Source organism: Cygnus olor, chromosome 2 (assembly GCF_009769625.2).
Source record: "Cygnus olor isolate bCygOlo1 chromosome 2, bCygOlo1.pri.v2, whole genome shotgun sequence".
Lineage (NCBI taxonomy): Eukaryota > Metazoa > Chordata > Aves > Anseriformes > Anatidae > Cygnus > Cygnus olor.
Window position 1 is genome coordinate 56,425,616 of NC_049170.1, and position 21,981 is coordinate 56,447,596.

At 36.7% G+C, this 21,981-nt stretch overlaps 1 protein-coding gene across 3 annotated transcripts in view; it reads right to left on the bottom strand.

The window, feature by feature from the left end:
• CNTNAP2 (contactin associated protein 2) overlaps positions 1-21,981 on the bottom strand; it is a 1,166,415-nt gene that overhangs the window by 62,575 nt on the left and 1,081,859 nt on the right. For all 3 annotated transcript variants that reach the window (XM_040547669.1, XM_040547670.1, XM_040547671.1), the window contains one exon: positions 10,153-10,246. In XM_040547669.1, coding sequence (XP_040403603.1) covers positions 10,153-10,246 — 94 coding nt within the window. The remainder of the gene's footprint in view (positions 1-10,152; positions 10,247-21,981) is intronic.

A 21,981-nucleotide genomic window follows, 5' to 3' on the forward strand; every position in this document is an offset into this window, starting at 1 on the left:
ACAAAGGCCTACTTGTTAGACCAGACCTCCTGTATTTTAGTGGCTAGTAAATGTCTTCCTTCACTGACAGGTAAGATACTGCCTCCCCCACTTTGGTGTCTTACTGCCATGTTTCGGCTTGAAACTGCGTCAGTCGGAAATTTGTCTGAAACATGTTTCACCATTTATGAAGCTGCAAATGAAAAACATAGATGGTGCAAAAATCTAAATAAAGTGTGTATGTCTAGTTTGCCACTGGTGGCTGAGACAAAGCAAGCATCAATGATCAGTTTGGGGTGACTGCTCCCAGTGTATTCCTTCTAGGCATACCTTAATACCATGCAAATAAACCGGGACAACAAATCCATGTTAAGTGGTGTCAGGACTATAGTGCTATGGCAACTTTTAAGATAGGTCACTTATGCAACTACAATGCATGTTATCTACAGCACAGAAACAGCTGAACCCATTCAAAATGGAACAAACAATCTTTTGAATAAGTTCCTTCTCAGTGGCAACTAACAGTGTTTTAGCTGTTCCCTGAAATATGCAGATGGAGAGTTCATTATTATACCTATCAGAAAGGGCTTATCTAATGATAAGATATCAATCAGCTGGTGGTTCTGAGATTTAAATAATGAGAGCATTTCTTCTAAAAGAAATGCGAAATAGCCTACAGTCAAATGTCTGTCTTAATGTGAAAAAGTGACATTACTTCTCATAATGTATTTCTCTTTTTCCTTTTCATTTAACACATTTATTCATTTTTTTCCTTATTGTTTGTGATAATGGGATTTGAGCAAATTATTCACAAGGAATAACTTAGACCATGAATTGATACTTCAGTATAAAGTACTGATAAAAATATTAACTTCTCATCACATTTATTCATTACTTGTTTGAGAATATCTTCACTTTATTTTACTTTATCTTGATGAACAGAACAGGGAGACTTTTTCTGGTACAGAAAACAGCAGTGCAATATAGGCTTACTTCCTGTGCTATAGAAGATCTACTTAATTCTATGGATTAAAACAGGGTTTAGCAGTGCAAAGACTTTGTGCTGAGCCTTTGAACTGAGATGAATGTCATCCTACAGAGCTGTACAGCTTAAAGCCTATTTACATGGACAGGCTGACTCCTGTGAGACAATGAACACTGCCCAGGCCTGGCGCAGCTCTGAGTCCCAATGTACAAAGATGCATTAGTGCATTAGTGCATCAGTGCCATGATTTACTAGGAACAATTGTCCTGGTGTCCTATCAGGCTTTATCGTTTCAGGCACAGCAACATACACCAGGAAATTTCTGTCTAGTTCACATTCTAGGAATTTTTACATTCCTTGCTTTTCCCAGGTCCTCCAGAAATCTGAATAAACTTTTTCTAGGCTCTAGGAAACCTCTGGTACTTCTGTCATAAGAGACAATTGTAGATCAGGAGAGGACATGGGAGTGTGTTAACGAGAGTGAAAACTAGGTCAGCTGTTGAGGGAGATGGTCAACTTGATCTCAGTGATCTTCCCAAACAAGGGACACAAGCCACTTCTATTGTCTGTCAGGCACTCTGAAAATACAGCAGACTTTGAAGCACACCACCGTCTCTTGGAGACATTGTCATTCATCTGACCAAAGATGAGAGTTTTAGCTTCAATGTTTTTGTCAGACCACAAATTGTTTTGTTCTGATTTTTACCCCACTGTCTTTCCTAAGTGAAACAAGCATCAGATAAAAATTGAAGCTGTTTTCAGCTGTCAAACAATGAGTGAGTTTTGAATTAGACACAATTTGTTTACCTGTCCTTACAAGGAATGGTTTGTAGATTATCTGCCCCAACCAAGATAATCTGGCCAGAATGGATATTTATACAAATGTTTCTTGTCAAAACATGGGTGAATGTTCATATTATTTTTTCGGTGTTTTGCATTTGGAGCCATGGGCAGAGGTTGGCCATGTTAGATAAAATGATGTAAAATCTAAAGTCTTGTGACTTGGCATGGTAACTATTATTATTATTATGATGATGATTATTTGTCAGTTCTCTCTTCCTATTAATTTAGGATAGATTTATTCTGATTTTTATTTTTTACTCTGTTTATATTTGGAGGAAAATTATAACTTTCTCACTTTCCACTTCAAGTATGCTTTTGGCTTTCTATTTTTAGACTCTATAACACTTTGTTTTATGATACACAGTCCAAGGTGCTCTCAGCTCTCTGATTTAACTGTCTATGCCATTATAATTTTATAGGGCAGCAGCAGATTTCATTGGTGTCCTTGGTGATCTTAACATGTTCTGTTCCCCTCTTGACCCTTTGAAGCAGATATATTTGAAATAAAATAGTACTAGATATAACACAGCACAGGTGAAATAGTTCCTTTCTTCCTTTGGTAGGGAAAAATTGTGTAACTAAGACATGCCACCTTAACAAAATACAGAAGTTATGAAAAGGTCACTCTAATTACTGAAGTTTAACTTTTGCTCTTATTCAATTACTTTTAAATGGTGTTCACATGCTTTTAATGTCAGATAAGACTTGTGCAAATAGTCTATTCAAAATGGCATAAACTAAATTAAAGCCTTTACAGTCTCTCTCTCTCTCTCTCTTTTTTTTTTTTTTTATTTTTTTATTTTTTATTCCAGAACCAGTAGATGCGTGCGTTGGAAGGAATGTAAGAACAATGGGATTATTCTCTCAGCAAGATTTTGCAGAATAACTTACACAAAACAATTTTCAGACATCTTAAAGCTTAAAGGAAAAAAAAAAAAAGGAACAATTTAAGCACAACGAGACTCTGGCAACCTGCTACAGGCTTGTATGAATGCTAGAAGAGCATGAAATGAAAGAGGTAGATGACCCTCTGGAGCTGTTGACGCCCACAGAAGACCTGAAGACCACTAATCAGTGAGGTCTTTTTGCAGAGAATACTGCAATAAGGAAGTGAAAGGACAGCCACCAGCTACAAAGGATGGGACAGGGGCTGAGAGATAAAATGTGACCTGAAGAGTGAAAAGTTAGTGGAAGGAGACAATTCCAGGTAACACACTAAGCTTTACTTGTTTTTGGAAGAGCAGACCTTGCTATACCCATGACTACTGCAATTGCCATAGTATCCAGCTGACTCCAGCTTGTCTGCCTCCCTGGAGCTGTCAGCTGGCCAGTGAAGCAGTAACTGAACACTACAATATTCTGAAAAATGAAAAGAGGGTGCAGCACAAATGATGAGAAGAAAACTGTACCAATGAATAAGTCTTGTCTTCACTTCTTCAGTCTAGTTCTCAAACAAAAGATAAAATCTGCTTGGGCTACCCTGATTTCTGCCACAGAAGTTACTGAGGTAGATGGGCTCCCCTCTCATGGGCTTGTAGATGAGCTTGTAGATGGGAAATTTTACTTTCTGAATATGTCTTGTAGATCTGATTCCTTGGAGAAACCAGATAGGTCAAAAGCTCAGAGGTCTAAAAGAAAAAAACAATTATATATATATACACATATATATATATATATATATATTAGTTCTTGTTTTAACTAGAAGAGCTGTGGAACATTTCTGCCATTACCAGAAACACTTCAAAGAGTAAGATATAAACAAACTGACTGACAGATATGAGGTCAGAGTGATAGGCAATATTAAATCCTGGAGGAATTTTAACCAGACTAATGCTACTATACAGCGGTGTTGTGGAAGCACTTTTGGAAGAGAAGGAAAAGTGTCCAGATGTATCTTTGTATGATAATTCATGCGTGACTCATGCAGAGGAAAGCACATTTTAATATTCAACTGCTACTGTAGCAGGAGGGCTCCTACTATGACAATATTCATATTCATTCTCCCTGAGATTACAGTACAGAATGTTAATGCTGATGCTGAGAAATGAAGTTGCAGGCAGAGTTACTTTGAAGTAAGTTACTGCATGCTAGCTATTTTCTGCTCATTATCTGTGAAAGTAGGCTAAGCTACCCTGCACTCGGATTAACTGTCAACGCTTCAAAATAAAGGGGAGCCACAGAGCAAACAAGCAGTGGAGTTCTCACTGCCACACTGCTGATACATACAATAAGGTGCTAACCTCATTATGATCATGAAGTAGTAACACGTGTCAAAGGTGCAAAGTAGAAGAACACTTTTAAATCATTAGTAATCTATTTATGACTCTGAGTTATCTTCTAGGATTTGAATTTAGGAGCTGAGCAAAGTACCTTGCAGTATCAGAGACCTAACTGGTATTTGGGTAAGTGATATCCCTGATTAACATTACCTTCATATCAGATTATGGAAGCACCAAGCAGCATACTCAAACTGAGTGCCAATGATGACAATGTCCAGGTCCTAAATATATATATATTTTTCAAGGCTATCAAAACACTCTTCAATGAGGGTAAATGTTCTCAAAGACATTCATAGGTTTAGACAGTGCAACTTGCTTTGGTATGACACAAGCCCACTAAGTGATAAACTGCAGTAGTGTGGAAACATGGACATAAAGTTGTTTTTGAAAGTATATGATGTTTTTGGTAGGATGAATTACATTATAAGTCATTTCTGTTACTCAGCTAATAGCATTGAAGTGTCAACATGTCATGCTTGTTTGATGGGAAAGAAAGTATCTTATTTAGTAGTAAAGAATATTTACCTCTTGGAAAAATTGCCATTGTACTTGCTGGTAGTTCAAAAGATTTTGATTTTTTTTTTTTTGGTCCTATTATTCAATATCTATGTGGAGAGATGCCGTGGGTTCTTTCCTTATCTATTAGGTGCTTTTGTTGATTTCCAGGATTTCACTTTAGTTGTGGAGTGATGGCAGCTGCTTTTGTAAGAAGGAATGCAGACGTTAAAGTTTTTTCCCTTTTTACTACTCTTGCTGGAAGTACCTGAAGGACACTAGGATGAGGCAGATACATAAATGGAGTCTGCAGAGGTTAACTAGCTGCAGGGACAGCTATTGGTTCTGGAATGATAATCTAAATGTGCTAAGAGATGACTTGTACTATATTGATTGTTTCCAAGGGAATATTTAAGTGTTTTTGAAATGATATCGCTTGATTTGGAGTGGTTGGTGGGATGGAAAACAGACAAGGAACACATTGCCTTTTCTTCCCTGCCACTTTCTCAACAACTCTTGTCTGATCTCAGTGTTTCTGTGCTCAATCAAAGATGCTGTTAAGAAACCCTCAAACTATTTCTGTTCAGCAAATGATGATTTTACAAAATCATGTCTAATTGTGTAGCTACTTCTTTCCTAATACATATTAAAACCCATATAAGTATTCCACTTTTATTCAAATTATACAGTACAGACTATGACATCAGTTCTCTATATAGAAAATTCACATAACAGTAATTGCTGTAGGCCTCTGAAAAGGATGTGAAGACAAACCTGAGCATTATATCCAAAGCCACAGTACTTAGAGGGAAAACTGAACCTCTGCTCTATTCTGCCTCAGTAATGAGTTTCAAGTTGCAATGCAAATGAAATTTGAGATTCCAAGCTGAACTGTAACACTTAATGTCATATTGTTAATATTTTATTTTTTTTCTCTTCATTACTGGTCATCCTGATAGCCAGCTTTGCCCTCTTACCTTGTCTGTGTCAGCCATCAAATCCTTAGAATCTTTAAATAACATATGAAACACATTCCTTGAAACATTAACAATTCCCTTTTATCTTATTTACAAAATCCTGCATTTCTCTAGTGCTTTTATTATGATGCATTCACATAAAACAAGATTGTTTATTATTTGCCTCCTCAAGCTTTATTTCATATCTCAAATCAAAAATCCATTTTGCCTCTGTAAGAATTACCTTTACCTCCAGTTTCCCAGAAAACTGAAAGTATTTTCTGTCAGTGTTTTTAAAGCCAGTGAACAATTGCATTTTCTGGAAAATATTTCAGGAAAGCAGAAAAAACCTCAACTTATAGAAGAAGAAATTGTCTCTGATTACAACTGCAATTCAATCATTTATTTTTGTTCCTAGTCTGACCCTCCTGATTTACAGAAAATATTATCAACTCTTATGAGGCACAGAGACATTTCATCATGATTTTTTAAACCAGCCATTTTGTTGTAACACCTAGAGCAGAGAGTGGTGTTGCATTGTGGTAGGTGTTGTACAAGTGATCATTCTGATTGGTACTGGATGAGCTATCACAGCAAGCACAGCTGTGGCAGAAGCTGCTGCTCCTATGCAAATAACTCTAATAAAAATGGAAATAAGACAGGCAGAAGATCAGTTCCTTGGTAAGATTGTTCCAAAGTGCTCTTCAAAAACCCATCTGTTTTTAAAAATAGGACCCTGCCTTCATTTTTAGTGACAAATAGGAATTGCATAGTATGGGAATAATAGAAATTGAATGCAACTGATGCCAGCACAGCAGTGAAATTATGATGCTATTCCCATATTGCACATTTAGAGAATGTAATTGCAGGTGGGTACAAATTGTAACTTGATATATGTACCCATATTTTCCATTGGTGCTAATCCCTCTGGGCCACTAAAATATGTCTAGCCAGTATGATGTGAAAATTAGAAGCTTTAAAGAAATTGCATTCTGCATCTACTTTGCCTTTCAAACTGCTGAACTGGTGTAAGTGTTAACGGTGCTCTTCCCTCATTCAACATTACTCTGAAAATTGCACAGTAAAGTTGATCAACAGTGATGGTCAGATGCACAACAGTTTTACACCAGGAAATCAGTGTTTCTGGAGATAAATTCGAGAGAGTCCAGAGAAGGGCGACGAAGCTGGTGAGGGGTCTGGAGAACAAGTCTTACGAGGAGCAGCTGAGGGAACTGGGGTTGTTTAGCCTGGAGAAGAGGAGGCTCAGGGGAGACCTCATCGCTCTCTATAGGTACCTTAAAGGAGGCTGTAGAGAGGTGGGGGTTGGTCTATTCTCCCATGTGCCTGGTGACAGGACGAGGGGGAATGGGCTAAAGTTGCACCAGGGGAGGTTTAGGTTGGATATTAGGAAGAACTTCTTTACCGAAAGGGTTGTTAGGCATTGGAATGGGCTGCCCAGGGAAGTGGTTGAGTCGCCATCCCTGGAGGTCTTTAAAAGACGTTTAGATGTAGTCCTTAGTGATATGGTTTAGTGGAGGTCTTGTTAGTGTTAGGACAGAGGTTGGACTAGATGATCTTGGAGGTCTCTTCCAACCTAGATGATTCTGTGATTCTGTGTGATTCTGTGAAATTCACTTTTTCTTTGGCAAAAGGACATAGATTTTTTTTTTCTTCCTTAGTACCGATTTGCTCTTTTACTTAATAAAATACCCTATTCAGCAAAAGATAGTGACATAAGCAGAGGAGAGGAAACAAATGAATCACAGTCTTTCATATTCAGAACCATTCTAATACAACCTTATGCACTTAAAAACTGAAGTAACGAATCCCAGGGACAAGAGGATATAAAATATATAGTAAAGGCATAATAATGTTTGTAACAATGGATGACAACATCTTCCAAAACAGGGATGCTGTTGTAAGAGACTCAAAATCATAAAGTAGCATGGGAAAACAGAAATATAGTCTGCTTACAAATTATTCCTTTAGGATATTGCAATACTTTTGTCTGTTCTTAACCTTTAGTTAGCAGAGGAGCTGAAGGTGGGCCTCAATGTTTCCTCTGACAATGTTTCCTGATGATAATCTTCAACTGTACCATATGTATTTCCAGGACGTATATTATCAGGACTATAGTTACTCTTTCAAATTCTAGAATTGGAAATTGCTTTCAATCACTCTTCTCAGTTTACTCTATTTATAAAGAGTGAGAGGAATGTGAAGTATAAGTTCCGAGATATTTGAAACTTCCCTTATGACATAACAAAAATCAAATTATATTCACTGGTCTCTGCTATTGTTTTCCTTTACATTTCTTTATTCTGAAAAAGTAAATCCTGTGATAAGGCTCTTGATATTAACAGTCAGAGGATGCTTAAAACTCTATTTTCAAACACATACATGACTTTTTGCAAATGAGGCAAATAATGTGAGGTGTTTTGGGTCTAGATCTGTAGGAACAGAACTAAGTCAATAACTCATTTCATTTGGATCTATGATCAGGCCTTTCAGTCGCTGTACTTAAGTATCCTAGACATGAAGGATTGTGTGATGAACCATCTGATCTGCCCAGTACTTGCAGCCCCTTTATTCTCCAAGAATGCCTAAAGAGAATTTCAGAATCAGAGTACTTAAACAGAACACAGAAAGCAGTGTTTGGGCAAGGAGTATGTTGGAGGCAACTTGGTGCCTCCAACTCTCTAGCCTCTCTGCAGTCAGAACATTTTAAGAGAGTGTAGCACACACAGTATTTCTTTTTCTCTTTCATTATGTGCTTGTTCCATTTTTTTTTTTTCTTTTCACAGTGCACAGTGCATTGTTTTCTTCTGCATTTTAGGAGCAGTCCTTTTCTTTCCCTTCATTCTTTTATGCATCTTTTTCACTGCAGTATTTTCTCTGTGGTATGCCTATCTCCATATTCTCTCTCATGTATCGCGCTCAGATTCCTCCAAAATATCAGCTCATTATAGTAATAGGAAAAGTACCAATTTTACCTGAATTCAAACAACCATTCAAAAAGTTAAGCTTATTTAGAAGACTGGACTGCAGAGGCAGTGCTGCCATAACGTAGCAGTTTCTTAGGTGCATGAAAGTTTACAAAGAGATGCCATCTCAAAGGAAATGGAACCTCTCTGGCAATTAATCCATTAATTGCAGTTACTGCAACACCCTTAAGCAAATTAATAGCTTTCGAGCTTTATATTTTTGCTAACAATTACCCACGAAGAACAAGTCAGGCCCCATTCTTTAATAACTGCAGAGTTATTCCAATTGCTGAATGCTCGTCTCCTTGCTTTGAGTTAATGAATGAAGAGGAGAGTAGCCTGGCTTAGTAGGGAAGTCAGCTCTATTCTGACTGCCCGAATTTAGTGTGGTGAGATGAGAATGAATGCGATTTCCAGTGACTCACCAAAATCATGTCACATAATCTTTTCTATCATATATAGAACTGACTTTGAGAACACCAAAAAGTAGTTCATGGCTCTCTTGCTAACCAACCATTTTAAAGGCCTTTGATTTCCTATTTCACAGAAGTTCAACACATTAAATTTTAAAAACAAAACGAATGGAAAAGTGTATCTTTGAAAAGTCACATTAGCTATAAGGTCAATTGCTTTTCCACTTCAAAAATCAGTGCATGAGGTTTGCATATTACTGCCTTATACCACTTAACAAAGAAAAGCTTGCAATTTTCTGAATTAAGCACTTCACTTAGTTCAGAAAACCACATTCCTGTACAAAGTACTTAGAAGAAATAATATCAATACCCCTCTGTCTCTGAAAAGGTGAAAGAGCGCCCCTTAAAAGCTATGAATATCAGGGGAATAGTTGATTCTTGAAATGAGTAACCCTGAAAATTCATTTGAAAGGGCAGTAGTGGAGAAATTGAGCAATGGAAACTAGGATGGCCTAAAAGCAAGGCCAAGGCAGTTAAAGATGCATCTGCATTGCTTTTTGAGTTAATCTGGGGAGCTGACCAGGTAGCTGCTGTACAGGGAAATAACAAGGTCTATAAAAGGGATAGAAAATGTACAGAGGGTGAATGTTTCTGTAGGTGTTACAGATATCTGAATGATCTAGCTGGTGGGCCTCACTGTGAGAAGCTGTAGTTTTATCAGATTGATGAGGGACAGTTGTGCCACAAAAGGGTACATTGGTGTAGGAAGGCTTACTGCACTGATAATGGCATTATATGAAACATATGACAACTTCACAGTGAATGATACTGTTCAAAATAACTTCAGCATCTTTTTGCAAAAGCAGTGGTCTCAGTGATTTCTCATATTCTCTGCACTGGACACCAAGAGGGTGTCTAGGGTCCAGAGCAACTGCACAAATACGGTATTCCAAATGTCCCTCTATCTTGTATCTGGATTTATCCCCGCATTGGCGAGATGATCCTTATTTGTGTGCACGTCAGTCTATGTGACAAAGGGTATGTTCATACCCTTCTTTTAGGTATAACTCCAAGTAGCACTAACTTCATGTCTAGAATGACATGTCCAGTGAGTGCCCTGGTGCAAATACTACACAGAGCATTGTCCCATGCACTTACAGTTTTCAGTATTCTCTGAAAATACCTAATAAAATAACCAAGTATAAAATGAAATCTCACCTATAACTTTCCCTAGGAAGAGTGCCTTTGGGGAATTGAACAGTATGTCAGATGTTGTTGGCAGGCTGTAACTTGTTGGAGGATAGTGATCAAGCTGTGGAAAGAGAAAAGGAATCATGAGTATTTTAAACAGATCCACCTGCTTACCATGTTACCAAATCAGGCCTACTTTAAGAAGTTTATGTCAACACAACTCTACCTGATATGCTCTGCTTTCATTTTAATAAAGGGGAAATAACAGTTTATACCTCTACTTCTACATCTGCCATCTCTGAAGTGCACAAAGCTAGGAAAATACCATATTGGACATTTATGTTTTCTGGTTGTTGTAGAATCTTTTCAGCTTTTGCTTGTGTGCTTTCACATAATTACTTAAAACAACATCAACAACATTAACAACAACATCATCAACAACGAAACAGCTTATTATTTTAATACAAGATTTCAATTTGGGACCTATATTACCGCTAAAGCTAGATTTACATGTTTTGCCCACAGGATAATAGCTGTGAATTTCAGACTAATGCAGGTGTTCTCTGTTCTCCTTATCTCAGAAAATTCACAAATTAATGACATACATTTTTGCCCTTCACGTTTCTTATTTTCTCATTGAAAATGCTATTCAACTTAATTGTGATGATGCATGGGGAAACCTAAGAATACATTCTAGAGTAATCAGTGTAGCTAAATAGTTTAATCTATAGGAAACTGGCACAGCGATCACTTTATATTAGCATATTTTTTCCTGGTTTTGGAGCATTTTAACAGAAAAATGTGAAGAGAGGAAAAAAAACAAACAAAATGGCCTATGTTAGTAATAGCACTGTTAAGATAGTTCAGTACAGACCAATGGAGTTCTGATGTTCATAGTTTAAAAGGGTGAAAGGGGTGAGTTTTTATCTTCGTTATTTTTTGTCTTTAAGTATTTATTACACAAGCTTAAAGCAGAACAACAATTGTTTGTTTTATTCTGGCTTTACCTTGTCACAAAACATTCTTATGTCAGAAGATAAGTATAAATGGCTCAGGTATCAGAGCTATCATGGTGTTTTTCTGTACTGTTATTAAACTGTATCGAATAATATGGACTTTGGAGAGTTGTATCAGGAAAAGATGGGTGAAAAGACTGATGCACAAAGTCTGATCCTCCAGCCTCTCATATGCCAAGATTTTAACCTCATGTAACTTCTTTGCTTGCAGTGGTACTATTTCTGATACATTCTGATGCACAGGATTCATCTTTTAGGTTCTTCCAAGTGTGTGACAAAACAATTTGCACACTACCATGTACTCTGGTCCTTGTCAAAATTGGCAACATTAAGTTTTTCCTTTTTCAAAATCAATCAGGGAATGTTATATATTTTTTTTTTTTTATTGTGATATGGAAACTGAGAGGTGGAGTTGATCTGATTAGATACCAGTAAATCATAATAACTGTTATCAATCTGTCAATTCATCTGCCAGTGTATTGTGGGTATCCTAGAGCTCTAGAGCTATAACCATGGTCCAAGTGTCTATTATCAAACTACTGGAACAAGTAATAAAGCAGTCAACCCTGCCCAAGAATGCTAATTGTGCCTGCCAGATATACCTGAAAATGAAAAGTCAATTTAAATGATGAAACACTGTGAGCATTTGCATGCACAAATACAGTGTTTATAATGTGGAAATGCTGGCCTGTAAAGGAAGAAAAGAAATTCGGCATCTTAAGTATGTAAAGCTATAGTTTATTTGCTATACAGGTCACTGCAAGGATAGCAGGCTGCCTTTTGTCCATACAGTACAACAACAACTTTGAGGTCTAGGTTTCAATTTTTAAGGTCATATATAATTTGGGTCCAGAATATCAAATCTATCACTCCATCACCCAAAACTTATGTTCTGTAGCTCAGGTAATCAAACACACTATATTTGCTAAGAAGCTCTTCTGAGGCCATGGTGGAAAATCCACCAGGAACCAAGAAGAATTGGAACCTGCACTCTGTTCTGCCAGACACAATTCTCCCACTTTGCCTTTTCCGGCAAAAATACATGATGTCATTCACATGCTAAGACTATGGCCCCAAAATAATGACATGGTATTTCACCAAGTCCTTCAAATGGGCATGCGGTCATCGGTTCCATGTCTCTGAAAACAGGGGTGGTGTCACTGTTGTGGCAGGGCAGCAAAGGGCAGGAAACTAGCGCTTTCCTGCCTTCTCTCTTTTTCCTTCTCTTTTGCCAGTTCCTGGGAAATCCATACCTGAATAAGTACAGCACTCAGGCAGAGGAAGACATATTAGCATGCTTGAACACTGAAGTCCTCCAATGGGATTTCAGTGGCAAAGCTCAAAGTGATAGGCTGTGGCAGGGCACTGCTGGCAGTAAAAACATGCAGCATTCTGGTGCAGCCAAACTGGAGTCAAAGATCCAGGCATCCCTATTGCCCTGGCACTGGAATAGCTTAGAGGTGGTCTTGACCAGATAAATAAAAAAATTTGTGGCAACTTTGTTTCCTCTTGAGATTTGAGACGCCAGCATGGCAGAGCATATTGTTATGGTGCAGAAGCAAAGACCCTACTGGAAGTGGGAGTCAGGGAAGGCAAGAAGGTGACTCCAGTGCTGTGTTGCATTTCAGGCTCTAATAGATACAGACAGTTTACTGATTAGGGAAGTTAACTGGCCTGTTGTACTGAATCAATAACTGAACCTAGTGTTACGGATATATTTTTCAGATCTCACTGAAGTCAAAGAAAGATTTCAGAATGAGTTCAGTTACAAATCATTTTAAGGGGTTAACAACTCTATTTGAAGTTTTGGGTTGTTTTGATTACACGATAAAATAAATCTCCATTTTAAAGCTGTTGATACTGATTTCCTGGTCTTATCATCAGTAAGAGGGCAAGCATTTGTGATTAGCAATAAAACCATCTCCTTCTCCACTGCCAGGTCTGGCATCCTTTGCACTATGGGGGAAGCCTGCACTGCTTTCCACATCCAACTATGTGAGATATGCACTTCTCTAATTCAGGGATCTGAAATGAAATGGTGCACCACAAGACAACAGTGAGTGAATGGTGAGATTTATGTTCATTTGCTTTGATTGCTTGTGTTTGTTCTAAACAAGCATTATATAATAATTATATTAATAATACATTATTATTATTATTATTATTAGTAGTAGTAGTAATTTAGTTTAGTTTATTTTTTTTAGAAGAACTTAACCTAGGATTTTTTGAGGTCAATGAATTAAAGGATGATACTGAATTTTTTCCAAAGTTGTATGCTACTGCCATCCAGTGGGTGTTCGAGTGTAAGCAGCTGGAACTAAGCCACCTGGAAGCTCTGTTTGAAATATTTGACTATCAGTCTAGTATAAGACACATAATAAAAAAGGAATTACTGGTGTCAAATGGTATTTGAAAAAATATATTACATTATTTAATGGAAATTAAATAGAACCTCTGCACACAGAGGTTGATGTAATGATTTGTATTAAATTACAGTTTTAAAATTACATTTAAGATTTTTCATTACAGCTACTTTTCTTTAAAAACTCATTAATTTCATTTGGGCTTAATATAAACATGCAGTGTGTCTTTGAGCACCACACAGATGAGAGTAGATGGCAGTTTCCGAGGAACCTGCAGCTTCAGTTCTCAAGTCACGTCACACCAACCAGACCGTCTTTATATGAAGTTGCTGAGATTTAAGCAGAAGTTCAATAAAATGCTATTTCTTTTAAATTACTGTTCACTTAGATAATGCTACTAACCTTGGCAGTAGTGCTGAGATTAACAGACATATCAATCTAAGGGCAAATATAACACCTACCTCATTTTAGTATTCTCAGAAAAAAATAATAAATAAAAATATGTATGGTATATATACACACACATTATATTCAGTATGGGTATATCTATATCTGTATCACTGTGTCACTGTCAACCCAGTGTGTTTGTGTACACAGTTATTAAGCTAAGTTTTTTCTTTATGCTGAAGACATTTTATAAAAAAGATTTTCAAAATGTTATGCAATAACAATGCTGTAAGGCTTAATCTTCCACCATCTAAAGTCAATAGAGCTTTGCAGTTGACTTCAGTAATAGCAAGATAAAGACAGGGATGTGTTCTCATCATTACCAATGTAATATTTCTCTTCTGCATTACTATAATGGTATATCACTTATATTAAAAAGCTTGTCTACTCTCGGATAAGGGCTCTTTGTGTTTAGACGGAGCTCCTCCTAAGCACGGTAGTAATTTAGGAGAAAGCAGGAAGGTACTTTTAATATTTTATCTTTTTAATACAACAGAAAAGGAGCAAATTTGTGTGGCAACCCTGCAATTCCTTAGGATGATCAAAGCCACTATTACTGTTATTCAAGTCCTTCCTTAGTGTGGCACTAGTACTTCACTGATCATTTTCTGTCAGCTAAGGTCCTTGACTTAGGTTATTGTGGATCAGATCAGAGCCAGAGCTGGGACAAGCCAGAGGCTGTAAATAAATTGTAGACCCAGATAAAAAGGTAGGACCAAAAAACAAGCATTTTTTACTGGCTTACACTGTCACAGACCTGCAGCCTCAATACTTATCTGGAGATATACACCTCACTGGCACAGTGCAAGGTAAACTTAAGGATTGCACTGCACTTTGCTCTCTTCAGATGAATTTCCTATAGAGGTACAGTTAATACTGTTTTAGAAACTACTGCAGATCTGTTTTGCTGATTTCACGCACTTGATTAACCTATTGTAGTTTTTTAAAAAATAAAAGTCAACTGCACTCTTTTATTATAAAGTTCCCCCCTCCCCCTGGAATTTATATTCTAATTTAACATGATGAGACAGGGGATACAGATGCAGGAAAAGCATAAATACATGCCATGGTTTTGTCTTTGGTAGAGTTAATCTTCTTTGTAGAGGCTTGTATGATGCTGTGTTTTGGATTTGTGATGAAAATAGTGGTGATAACACAACAATGTTTTCAGTTGTTGCAGAGCAGTGTTTGCATAGAGCCAAAGATTTGTGTACTTCTCATGCTGCCCTGCCAGCAAGGAAGCTAAGGGTGCACAAGAAGCTGGGGGGGACACAGCCAGGACTCTGACCCAGACTGACCAAAGAGATATTACATAACATATGATGTTGTGCTCAGCAATAAAAGCTGGGGTAAAGAAAGAGGAAGGGGGGTCATTTGGAGTAACGGCATTTGTCTTCCCAAGAAACCATTACATGTGATAAGCCCTGCTTTCCTGGGAGTGGCTGAAGTGCCGATGGGAAGTAGCAAATGAATTCCTTGTTTTGTTTTGCTTGTGTGTGCAGCTTTTGCTTTACCTAGTAAAACCTCTTTATCTCAACCCATGAGATTCTCTCCTGCATACCACCTGGGGAGAGTGAGTGAGCAGCTGTGTGTGCCTGCCAGGTAAAACCACAAAAATACATTGCAGAAAAATAATAATAAAAAAATTCTGCTTAAAAACTTAAATACCTTATGTGCAATGGAGTCCTACATTTTTCTGAAGCCATTGTTGCTCTGATAAATTGTATATCAGGTGTAGTTTGCCTCAATGTAAAAAGCAAAAACATAACAAAAGAAAAACAACAAGAAAACCCACCAATTAGATGCATGACTTAAAATGTAGAGAAGGCACTGATAAGGAAAGGGACACATTTACTCTGGCTGCCGTCACAGGAAGGGAAACAATTCTCTGACGCTTCAAAGGAAACAATTCTCTGATGCTTCTTTCTGTGAACTTTTTATTGGTCTTTTTAATAGGTGAATTACATCAAATGTTAGCAGAGGCAATAGCAGGTCATATAATACCAAGTTATAAAAATTAAAGAGATGTACCTCAGGTACCTAAAGATGACTTTCACAGGACATTAATTTGCTCAATGTGTGCTGCCATATAATGGAAAACACCTATTTTATGTTGAGTTTTGACTTTTCTAGGCTTAATGTTAGATCCTGAAAATATTTAATAATTCTTTTGTTCTTTCTTTATTTCTTTAATTCAAATAAAAACTGATGCCAAAACAACAATCATACAGGCCAAGGAAAGCATGCACACATTCACCATTGGAAATAAATTATAGAGGAAGGATCTAGTCTCAACATAAGCCAAATTTTGGCAACACGTATTATGAGGTTGATAAGCATTTGATATTCTCTGCAGGCCTTTGCCTTGGTTTGATACACAGAGTGGGGACCTATCAGACTGTACCATGCTCCATTGTGCCCTGAATGCACTAGCTTTATATCCAAAGTAAATGGGGGTGTAGGGTGAGGAAGACATTTAACTTCTGTGTTATCATGGTATATGACCTGGACATAGTCAAAGTCTGGGACAAGACAACTGAAAAATTCCTCTGAATCCATCAACACAGGCTCTACTGAAAACACGTATGAAAAAGGATGGATCTGTAACAGAGTTCCTCTCATATTCAGTCTTACTGAGTGGTTTTACAGAACAGAAGAATATTCTTCCAGAAGTCCTAAAGATTTTAAACTATCTCAGCTGATGCACAGAGAGGGAAAAACTTTTGTAAAGATCCTTACTTGGGCATCTTCCCTTGTCCTAGGCTTGGGTTTTACAACTGTGAAACCACATGATGAGATGCTACCCTCAGATGCAGTTGTATGGATTGTGTTTTTCCCCAGTAAGAGAAAAATCTGACTCCAGTGTTCTGACCTTCAGGATAAGGATATTTCACTCTCTCATTTACTACTTGGTGATGCGGACTTTTATTTATGAAAATATATTGTCTGACTTTCAGCTAGGTGGGGTTTGTCAGGGATGTGCCGACTTGTTTTGGCAGATGCCACTTACCAACTCCATTGTGCATGAAAGGGAAGTAGAAATGGCTCATTTATAAGTTTCCTGCCTACCTATATTGCTGTCTTTAACTGAAAGATTGCAAGTGACACAGTAAAATAAAAAGATGGGTAAATTCAATGAAGGATAAAATCAACTAAAATGCTAGTAGCTCATGGACATCCCACAAAAGAACACGTAGGTAAATTACTAAGCAGTGAATTATTCATTCACTTCTGAATATGATGCATATCATTCTGCTGTTTCTTGCTGTTATTTACAGAATCTTTTGAGAACTGAGCATCCAGTTTTCTGCAACATTCATAACAACATTACACTTGGAGGGAATTTGGAGTATGTAAATATCAGGATCTGTATTTATTTATATTTTGGAAAAGAGAGTAGGGTTACAGGAATGATGTACTATATCAATATAAGCTTTGTTATATTTTAGAATTTTCTCATATCAGTAGCTTCTTATCCTATGTGGTCACTTATTTGTGAAAAAAGCTATGTATTTTTGACTCTGAACAACAACAAAAAATCTTGTTGCTTCTGATTGAGAACTAGCTAGGGATAAATTGAGCATTAATGCATTAAACACAGAAGTAATGTATAGTTCTGCTCTAGAAAGTGGTCTGAGTTTGCCTTTTTTGCTCTCATTTTGAATAATACATTGCCACTGCAGAATGACAATACATAATGGAAATAAAGTATCTCCAAGGATTTTCATAGAATCATAGAGTATCCCGAGTTGGAAGGGATGCACAAGGATCATCGAGTCCAACTCCTGGCACTACACAAGTCTACCCAAAAATTCAGACCATATGACTAAGAGCACAGTCCAAATGCTTCTTAAACTCTGACAGGCTTGGTGTTGTGACTACGTCCCTGGGGAGCCTGTTCCAGTGCGTGACAATCCTGTCGGTGAAGAACCTCTTTCTGATATCCAGCCTGAACCTCCCCTGTCTCAGCTTGACTCCATTCACTTGGGTCCTATCACTGGTCACTAAATTTATTTATTTATTAAATATTAAAATAAAGATTAATAAATATATAAAGATTATAAATAATTTATTTCAGCTGTAAGGTCTCTGATATTATTAGAACAAATGATTTTTTTTCCTTTTAACTAAAATACTGTTTGGAAATTAATTAAATATAATAGATACATCTGATTATTAGAAAAAAAAAAAAAAGATTACCATTACAATGATATTAGCTATGGTTTACATATTTACCTGTGGTTAAAATCCTGGGTATTTAAAACATTTTATTCAGCTCAGCTGTTATGGAATTTGTGGATACTCTCTAGATGGTTTCTTTCAAATCATGAACTGTACTGCCTCATCCCCCATAAGCCAGTGAAATATTAGATAAACCAGCCATTAAACAACTCTTTGCATTCAGACAGTTTTCAGCACTGCCCAAAGGATGTTTGCCTAGAAACTGTAGGAAATAGAGAAAGATGTTTTGATAACATAACTACCATTACCATATCTAGTCCTAAGGTAAAGGTTTTCAAAATGTTTTGAAAAGGGAAAGTTTTCAGAGAAGAGTTATAAAATTGTTTTATGGCTCAAAAAATATGGACTTCAGACAGTAAACTAAAATAGTTTAATTTATTTAACTTCTCATAGACAAGATGAAAAGATGTTCCAATTAACATTGCTAGGAAAGTGTGAAGGGGAACAATATCTGACACCGAACAACTCTTTCATCTATCAGGCATAGATATAGAGGTCCCAAAGTTAAATGCTGAAGTCTGCAGAATTCAAACTGTAAATTAGGTGCAAATACTTTCCAGAAATTACATTTAACCATTGGCATACATAGCCAGGATATGGAAAATTTTCTATCATTTGAAGTCTTTAAAGCTAGATAAAAGTCTTTCTAGAAAATGTGTTATAGTGCTATCATCACTTTTTCGGTTAGCTGCAGAAAATCATCTAGTGAAATTTTATGGTTCCTGTTAAGCAAGATATCAAACAGAGTGACCATATTCTGCTCAGGCTTCAAAGTACATGAAACAAGATTCATAGGTATGATTCTATAAATAACAATAGTGATAGTAGGTGAAATTATAACTTCACTGAAGTCTGTGAGAAATTTCCCATTCCTAGTAATGAGATCAAAGCTTAATCTATACTTACAAAAATATTTGATATATTTATTGCATTTAAGCTTGAGACTTGCAGACTGCTTTGTTCCTTTATACCCATTTAACTGCAATTATGTTTATGATTTCATTTTATACTTCAGATTAGTTTTGAAATAACTTCATATGACTCATTTTTGAAGCATATAGGTGTTCACAAATATTATCTCTATTCCTGTAGTGCAGAGCACAGAGTTCAAAATTGAAATAAGAGAATGGACTTGCAAAAATTCTGTTTCTTCTGGGTTTCAACTGGGTCGGGGCAAATATTTCAGTGATTATTTTTTCACAGAAGCTGGGTATTTCTACTGATTGCCTCTGGTGAAGGTGGAAAACATAGATCCATACATTTTCAAGAATATTCTGAATCTTATTAACAGCTGAGGTCAGAATACATTTTCAGGGCTATTCTGAATCTTATGAACAGCTGAATTCAGGCCAAGATTTCCATAAAGCTTCAAAATCATGTTCACTCTGAATGGTCAACAACTGGTATTATGAACATATGGTATTGTATACACAACAATACTGTTGTGTATACCCTCTCTACTGCAGTTCTAGCCTGAAAGAGGGAACTGTCAGCTATCCTTGGATATGGTCTTCTGAGCTTATGTGTGCAGGCTGCTGCTAATTGTCCTGAAAGTGTATGGCTGGGCTTGGGAAAGTGGAGTCCTGTGGAAATTGCTCAGGTCTAATCATTTCTGGGAACAAAGAAGACACTAGAAACTGTGACTCCTAACTCATTTCTAGAAATGGCTTTAAAGAAGGTATGAAGAACTGAAGGTCTGTTGAGCATGTATAAGAATATCTTAGTATAGAAGCTGAGATGCCCAGTCTAATTGTGTTTAGCATCACCTTTATTCCAATAAAAATTAAAGCACATCATATGTTTTTTGTTTGTTTGCTTGTTTTGTAACATGCCAATATGGCGTTTGTGTAACAGAACAGAATTAAAAACAATAAATGACAGTAGAACCAAAATGTGTCTAATCCAGACTGGTGTGAGTCTTGCACTAGGGAAGCAACTGTCACAGTCCTTTAAGGTATAATTTGAAGCCTACTGAAGTCAATGCAAGGCTTTCATTGACTTCAATGAGCTTTAGATCAGAACCTCTGCTAGGGAGTTTCTTATCCTTGACCTTCTTAAAAGAAAAAACTACTGATGTGTGAATAGCCTTAATCACCCATGAAAACTTGGTAAAGAGTGATCTGGTTTTTATGATATGGAAAATACTCTGCTGAAGCATGAAGCCTTCTAATGAAGTCAAATGAAGTAGAACTTGCCTTCTTAAAACTAAAGCTCAGATCTTGAAGTGTCATTTGATGGGATAACACATTCCCCATCTGTCAGTCTGTTTTTTTTTTTTTGTCCACAGGTGAATTAAGGTAGCCTTCAATGTGTGGTATTTTAGTAGAAGTGAGAGACAGGAATTCCAATTAGCTAATGTAAGTTTGGAGCCCTTCATTGCAACAACAGAAAATATGCAGACCTTTGTCCCTGAATTTATGTCATTTTGCTTTTCTGACACCTAAATCAACTACATATCTTCAATCTTATCCTTGAGAAACCACTGACATCACAAATGGGAGCTTGTTCTTTAATGTAAAACTAATTATTGATTAGTTTGCAGTCAGTGAATTTAGAAAATTGAAATATAAAACCCTTTTGAGGGGTCTTTTCTTCTACCTTTAGTCATGACTGTCTTAGTGTGTTAGGAATAGTGATGCAATTCTAATGAAAATAATTCAAGATACAAATACTTCTGCTTATGTTGTGGAGATACAATATTGTGCATACATTTATTTCAAAGCTCAATTCAAATTCCAATTGACTGGACAGTAACTCTGACTTTATGTAAGTAATTAGTTCTCTCATGTCTTCCAACACTGGGTGAGATCTCATATTGTTCAATAATGAGCCCTCTACTATACTTATATATAAATGAAACTCCTGAGAATCATGATAAAACTCAGGATCACATAGTTTATATAATGGCAATTTATTACCTCACTGCAGGTTTTTTAAATCTCTCTGGCACTACAGGGTTATTATAGCAAGTTAGAAAGACAGATATACTAAGTATGAACTTGCGGTTGAGATTTCAGAAATAGAGTGCTCTTGAATTAAAACTTTGATGAGAAATAAATCCTTCCTGTGACATTTTTATGCCATGTGGAAGTGTGGAAGTGCGAGCAACAGCACCTGGCAAGCAAGCTGTCTTCTTTAAAAGCAAGAAAACCAGCTGCTCATCAGGTTGGAGAAGGAGTTAGCAAGAAATAAAAGTCTACTCAGATGTTCATTGCTCAGATCTGCAAGGGAAAACTCATACTTTGTGATTTGTCCTCTGAATACTGAGAAAAAATATATCTCTATCATCTATATTTTCAAACATGATGAAGAGCTTATATCTGAAAGTAGGATTCATTTTCAAGTGAACAATCTATTTACCAGATCCATCTCTGTTCATATCAGTTCTTTCATTTACAGAACATAACCAGATGAGTACCAGAATCAACTTCCTTATGGAAAACAAAGAGCATTTGATAGTAACTTTCTTTTTCAGGATAAATTAGGGGTAGGATTTCTGGATTTGCTGAATTTTCTGTTTATGGGTCAATACTTTCCCTATTCTTTTACATGCATCAGACAGAGTCTAGTTTAATATGACTCAAATGGATATGTTTTTTGATTAAATAAACCAGCTGTGTTCTAAGAACACTGGTTAGATTAAGAAATTTTTACCTCAGCAGAGAAACACTAACCAAAATGTTTGTGGCTCTTGAAAGCCCTACACAGGTAGCTGTCTCTCAAAATACTTGGGAAAAAATCATCAGGCCCTAAATGTAGGTGAACTGGTACAAGACTGGGATACTTAA